We start from the raw sequence: 6,649 nt of genomic DNA, 5'->3' as shown, positions 1-6,649 counted from the left end.
ATAATAATTTTTTTTTTTTTTTGGTATTCTAAGTAGCCTATATTTTCCCACTTAAGAGGAAATTAAGAGTCAGTGTTATCAACAATATGCTGGGACACATCTTTCCAGAATTTGTTAGTGTATGAAAATTACCAAAAAAAAAAAGAAAAGAAAAAAAAAATGGACGGTGAACACAGATGTCCCTTTTATATCTAAGAAGAAAATGGCTTCCGGGATAATATCTATGAATGATTTAGAAGGAAACTTCCCTTACTTATTTGTAAGGAAATATTTGCATAGAGGATTATTAATAGTTCTCGTCCACGTGCCCTTTTCTGAGCTCCTCTTCCCGGAATGACGTCAGCGCGGCGAAACGTAAGTGAATACGTGCGCGCCGGCACGGGAGGAAGAGTCGCACGCGTGCTGTGTGGGACATAATGGTGGATAGGTAGGGAACACAGTATAGCTAGAGAAGAGTTGCTCATCAACTGTTGACCAATTCCCAGTGGTTGTCGTGGACATTTCGACTCTCCTGACTCGACAGCAGCTCGCTGCCGCTGCCACCTCGGAATAAACGACGCCCTGGACCACAACAAAATGCCGAATATCAAAATATTCAGCGGTAGCTCACATCCGGACCTGTCTCAGAAAATAGCTGACCGCCTGGGTCTCGAGCTGGGGAAGGTTGTTACGAAGAAATTTAGCAACCAAGAAACATGGTGAGTTTGCTGTTGTGGCGACTTTAAATGAGCTCATGGTCAGAGGTGTACCTGATTTGGCAAATATTATAGCCAAGAGACATGTTACGTTATTTAATTAGAAACGTGGTGTCACGGTGAAATTTGCCGCGCAGTGTTGTTAGGAACTTGTAGTCCACGCATGGCTGAGAACTCATGCTAACTAACAACCTGGCTGGTCAAGGCCACCTCAGCTGCCCCAATTGTACACATATAACGTCACATATCGTATTGAGACTGCAGTTTCTGACTCGACATGCTGCTTGTTTCTCCAGTTTAACCCGTGTCCACATCACACGCCATTGTTTACTCTGTCTCATGTGTCACCATGGTGTTTTAAATGGTACTAAGTGCTGTTTGTCCTGTCACCTTTGTCCCCTGCCAGTGTGGAGATAGGGGAGAGCGTACGTGGGGAAGATGTCTACATCGTGCAGAGTGGCTGTGGGGAGATCAATGACAATTTGATGGAGCTGCTGATCATGATCAACGCCTGCAAGATTGCCTCTGCCTCCAGGGTCACGGCTGTCATCCCCTGCTTCCCCTACGCCCGGCAGGACAAGAAGGACAAGGTGGGGGTGAGGGATATCTGTCTAATTACTTCTGTCATGCCATTTGCAGTCCCAACATCATGACAAGAAGCCTGCAGCCATGTCCATCAGTAACCACTCAACAAGGCATATTTGCTTTCCTTTCTTTTTTTTGGTTTGTTTTCCTTTCCCTTGTTCTGTATGCTTTGCTGAACCAACTGCACTTCCCAACTCCGTTGTTTTTAGCTCATAGCTATTTGCTATGTACCTTTTATTTACTCTCATTAAACATTTTAGTGACATTGCATCATTTGCATGAGTGGAATGTTTTACAATTTTTACTGCTGAATCTAAACTTGAATTATTGTAATGTAAGACTAGATAGCCAGTGTTTTGTTAAGTTGTTAAGTTAGTTATATAGTGATCAGTGTATTTTTCCTATATTAAAACCCATATTGCAATGGAGCCTAACATGTTCACTCTGAGCTAATTTGACTGTTGTAGCTGAGCGAAATGAGATCTGAACGCTTCTATATGCTTAGTCATCCTATGTACATACTGGTGCTTTATGCACATCACCCATTGTAGTATACTTAAAATATTTACAGTATCAATTGTCAAGCTGAAATATATTTGTATTATTAACTTTGAGGTCTAGAGTCTAAAATATTCTAACATTTGTGTGGTATAATTTTACCTAATAGCTAAGATCTCAGTTGAGAGATATTTTTAGCAACAAGCCATGCTTGCCAGTTCACTTATTCCATGTGACTGAAGAGATCTATTTTCACTGCAGAGCCGCGCTCCTATCTCTGCCAAGTTGGTGGCCAACATGTTGTCGGTGTCAGGCGCTGACCATATCATCACTATGGACTTGCATGCCTCTCAGATACAGGTGAGCAACACAAAAGCAGACCTGAACAGAAGTGCATCTTATTCACTACCCTGTCATTAATCTGCCCCCTGGGTAGTACTTTTACCTACATTGCAAACCTGATTTTCATAAACTTAAGTTTATATCAACAACAGAGGACAAAGGTCAACAAAGGACAGAGAGAAATATGAGCCTTGTATTTGTTTTTTCTAGTAGGCAGTACATGTTATGCTCCTGTAACCCCAGTCCAAATATATTTTATCTTTTCCCAGGGTTTCTTTGATATCCCCGTCGATAACTTGTATGCAGAGCCAGCTGTGCTGAAATGGATCAAGGAGAACATCCCTGAGTGGAAAAACTGTACTATTGTCTCACCTGACGCAGGAGGAGCTAAGAGGTATGCCAGTGCCACTTGCCATACTGTTTGTGATCTACCCTTGAACATCTCCTCTGGAATTTATTTAAGATTAAATTTTGTTTGCTTTCCTTATCTCTCACAAGGCCTTGATTTGACGTGTGCATGTACAGCTTTATACACTTTGGCATGCACACCGGCTCTAACTCGTGAACATTACTCTTTCCCTTTGCAGGGTCACTTCAATAGCAGACAGGTTGAATGTGGACTTTGCCCTTATTCACAAGGAGAGGAAAAAGGCAAACGAGGTGGACCGCATGGTTCTTGTCGGCGATGTGACGGATCGGGTCGCCATTCTAGTGGATGACATGGCTGACACATGCGGCACAATCTGTCATGCCGCTGACAAGTAAGCCCCTTTATTCCCCTATAGTGGTAGACAACTTTCGAGTAAACATAAGACTTGACCACAGGCAGTCGCCCCGGCTTTCTGTGGTCCTGATGTCAAACTAACTTAGAAAGAGATCCCTATTGAATTTCATTTAGAGACCTGTGTTCCAGGATGTATCCAGTCATAGTGATATGTAATGGATTATACTGTGTCTCTCCCCCTAGACTCATTTCTGCAGGTGCCACCAAGGTGTACGCCATCCTAACCCATGGCATCTTCTCTGGCCCAGCCATCTCGCGCATCAACAATGCTTGCTTTGAAGCTGTGGTGGTCACCAATACAATCCCTCAGGAGGAGAAGATGAAGCATTGTCCCAAAATACAGGTCAGAATACAGCATTTAATGGAAGACTACAACTAATATTTTTCATTATCCATGTCTTTTCAATGTCAAAAAAGGCACTTCTTCAGAGCCCAGAGTGAGTAGTAAAACATAAGACTAAATAAAAACTATCTGTATTTAAAGTAATATGCAACAACTAATTTCTTTTAAAAAAAATGGTATTTTTGCTTGATAAATTACTTGCAAATAGTCATCATCCAGTCTAGTTATATTTACTACATCCCATCCTCTGTCCCTCCAGGTTATTGACATCTCCATGATCCTCGCAGAGGCCATCCGTAGAACTCACAACGGCGAGTCTGTGTCATACCTGTTCAGCCACGTCCCCTTGTAACAAAAGGTGTTTACTATCTCCCGTGTGCTGTTACACCAAATAAGAGAAGAGGGAAATCCCCCATCCAAACACAACCATTAGCAAAGATGTTCTGCTAACTAACCGTGAAAAAAAAAAAAAAAAAAAAGAAGAATGAACTGTCATGTCTGTTACTAATGCTGACCCCACTCACTTGACTCCCTTCCTCCTCGAGCAGTGTCCCGTCATGTCTGGGCACCAAAGCAATCACAAGCTACCAATTTAGGCCAGCGTATTTATTGTACTTGGATAAATAAGTGTTTATCCACCGTGAACTTGTCTCCCCTTACATAACATGTCAGTACAGAGTTTCTCCTGACCATTCCACCTCCGCAGGAGTCGTTGAAATCTGGTGTCAAAGAGCTTATATAAATATCCCTGGCAGGTTCCAGTGGTCAGGAGAAGCATCTGCCATATGAAGCTGTTACAGTGCTTTTTGTTACAATGAATGAGTGTAGTATTTCATGTTGCTCCTGTGTCCTCTGCTGTTTGAAAGATTATTATAATTAATGAAGTGAATGTGTATTGAACTAGTTTACAGTGCCACTGAAGCTCCACTCAACCAAGAGTGCCTCAACAGTCTGAAATGGAATGACTTCTTCCTCCAGTCTTATCCTTTCCCGCCCCGCTGTTATCTAGCTGCGTTTATTTCCTCGCTGGATGAAGAACTTTGACGTGTCTTATCAGGCTGTGAAAGATGTTCTGGATTGTTTCTTTCAACTCTTGAGGTGCCCTCCATTGAGTGGGGTTTGCCCAGTGTCCAGGGTTTACCCTTTGAGGTTCAGAGATGAAGGTGTTTCTATAGAGAAGCTGTGGGGTTTTTAGTTTGGGGTCTCTGCAGGCTGGAGCTTCCTTCAGAAATGTTCACCTGCAATTTTATTGTTTTTCATTTTGCTCTTTTATTTTGTATGTCTGGAGGAAGGATTTGTCATTTATGTGCATATTCCAAACCTGTGTGTTTACTCAGTAGAGTGAATGCACTAGTTATCTGAGGATGTGTTCTTAATAAAATTAAATATGCGTAAAATCTTAAACCTGGCAGTTCGGGTTTGTTTTATTGGTATTTATGCATCATACCATCAATTTCAATGTCATCATTTTCTTGGCAATCAGTAAGAGTATCCTCAGTGTATACCTCTGATCTGTGCTATATCTGTCTTTAGGTATAACTCGTAATAAAAATACGAATGGGTCTAGCGGGACATCTACCTTCATGATATTGTCAATTTCATTTTTAATGCCTCCCCAGAAGCCATGAATTATTGGGCAGTCCCAAAAGAAATGCGCATGATCCCAATTTTTTCCCCAATTTCTCCAACACACTGCCAATGAAGTTTCTTTCATATATGACTGGATGATGAGGGGAGTATTAAAATATCTGATTTTTATTTTCTAGTCAGCTCTTTCCATAATTGACTATTGATTCCTTGATGACACTTTGCTCACAGATCTTCCCATACATTATCTTCAGTTGTAGTATTTAATTCAAATTCCCATTTTTTCAAGATTTGCCAGGTACTTTGTGAACATTTAACCATTTCTATCAATTAATTAATTAACAAGGACAATGCACAGTACATATATTGTAGTGTGTAAAGCCACACTTTCATTTGCAGTCTCTTGGCCCTTGGAGAAGGCCAATGACATAATGTCCTACATATACAGTGGTGGAAAAAAGTTTTCGGACACCCTTAAAATTTTACACAATCTCAAATATTATCATGAAATATTTGTGGAAAAATCTTTTTTGTGTTTCAAAAGGTGTGGCTGCATTAGACAGATACAAACAAATACAAATTATATTTTTTTGTTTATTGTTTACAAGAAAAATGAACAAAACTAAATTCTTGACAGTTTCAATATGTCAGTTCTCAACATTGTCGGTATCAAGGTCAACAAATAACAGAATGTGTTCAAAACTGAACAAAAAATAAACCATCACATCATCAAATTAATATTTAGTAGTCCTGCCATTGGCACGTAGTAGAGCTCTAATCCAGGCTGGCATGTTCCCCACAAGCCTTTCACACTGTTGAGGGGTAATCTTGTCCCATTCTTCTTGAATTACTGCTTTTAATTCTTCTAAATTCTTTGGTTTATGCTTTGAAACAGACCTTTTGATAATCCACCACAGATTTTCAATGGGGCTTATGTCCGGGGATTGAGCTGGCCACTCTAAGACCTGGATACTGTGCTCCTGCAGCCAAGTTCTACTGGCCTTGGATGTGTGACAAGGGGCATTGTCTTGTTGAAACATCCAGTTTTTACCTTGACGGAACAGTGCACGCGCAGAAGGGAGCATGTGGGTTTTGAGAATGGTACAATACTTGGTAGAGTTCAATGTGCCATCACAGACAGTGAGATGACCAACACCAGCAGCACTCATGCATCCCCAAACCATGATACTGCCTCCACCATGCTTGACAGTAGGTACTGTACATGCTGGAGATAATGCTTCGCCTGGCCTTCTGCGTACCCTCACATTAGTAGGAGGAAGATAAAGCTGGAAACTGGACTCATCTGACCACAAAATCTTCTTCCAATTCCTGGCTGTCCAGTTCTTGTGTGCCTGGGCCCAACGACGCCGGACTAACCTCTGTCTCTCATTGATCAGGGGCTTCTTTATAGCCTTGTAGGACCTTAAGCCATGATCTAAAAGTCGGCCATGTACAGTGCGGGTGGAACACTGGACACCAGTTTGGTTTGACCACTGCTGCTGAAGCTCCTGTGATGTCATTCAGCGGTTTTGCCTGCACATGCGGATCAGGATGCGGTCATTTCTTGCTGAGGAAACCCTTGGACGCCCAGATCTTGGTTTGTCTTCCAAGCTGTTGGTTCGTCTGTATTTCTGCAGAGTGTATCCAACTGCTGAAGGACTGCATCTGCACTTTCTGGCTATCTGGCGGCAGCTGTATCCTTCCTGGCTGAGAATCTTTATCTTCAGGCGTGTTTCCTGCGTTAGGTTCCTTGTTTTAGCCATTTTTGTGTCTGAAGAACTTTCAAATGTGCTGGCTTTATGTAGACACGAAGCT

General features: G+C 41.8%; 1 protein-coding gene across 2 annotated transcripts; it reads left to right on the top strand.

Moving 5' to 3' along the window:
* Positions 1 to 358: 358 nt before the first annotated feature.
* On the top strand, positions 359 to 4,651 carry prps1b (phosphoribosyl pyrophosphate synthetase 1B). Of its 2 annotated transcripts, none has more exons than XM_033633828.2 (7): positions 359 to 698; positions 1,102 to 1,291; positions 2,040 to 2,138; positions 2,390 to 2,514; positions 2,708 to 2,881; positions 3,088 to 3,247; positions 3,507 to 4,651. In XM_033633828.2, the coding sequence occupies exons 1-7, from the start codon at positions 577 to 579 to the stop codon at positions 3,597 to 3,599; spliced, it is 963 nt and encodes a 320-aa protein (XP_033489719.1). In that variant the 5' UTR covers positions 359 to 576; the 3' UTR covers positions 3,600 to 4,651. The 2 variants fall into 2 exon arrangements, with proteins under 2 accessions (XP_033489719.1, XP_033489720.1); XM_033633829.2 differs by having other exon boundaries at positions 381 to 698; positions 1,102 to 1,285.
* The last annotated feature ends 1,998 nt before the right edge of the window (positions 4,652 to 6,649 follow it).

The sequence above is a fragment of the Epinephelus lanceolatus genome, chromosome 7 (assembly GCF_041903045.1).
Source record: "Epinephelus lanceolatus isolate andai-2023 chromosome 7, ASM4190304v1, whole genome shotgun sequence".
Lineage (NCBI taxonomy): Eukaryota > Metazoa > Chordata > Actinopteri > Perciformes > Serranidae > Epinephelus > Epinephelus lanceolatus.
Note: the sequence above shows the minus strand (reverse complement) of the source record. Positions and strands in the feature narration are given on the sequence as shown.

Excerpts from the sequence above, each read along its gene's own strand:
- prps1b (XM_033633828.2), top strand. The coding sequence starts at position 577 with ATGCCGAATATCAAAATATTCAGCGGTAGCTCACATCCGGACCTGTCT. Across the intron at positions 1,292-2,039 it reads ACAAGAAGGACAAGGTGGGG|AGCCGCGCTCCTATCTCTGC; the intron begins GTGAGGGATATC and ends TTTTCACTGCAG. Across the intron at positions 2,515-2,707 it reads GACGCAGGAGGAGCTAAGAG|GGTCACTTCAATAGCAGACA; the intron begins GTATGCCAGTGC and ends TTCCCTTTGCAG.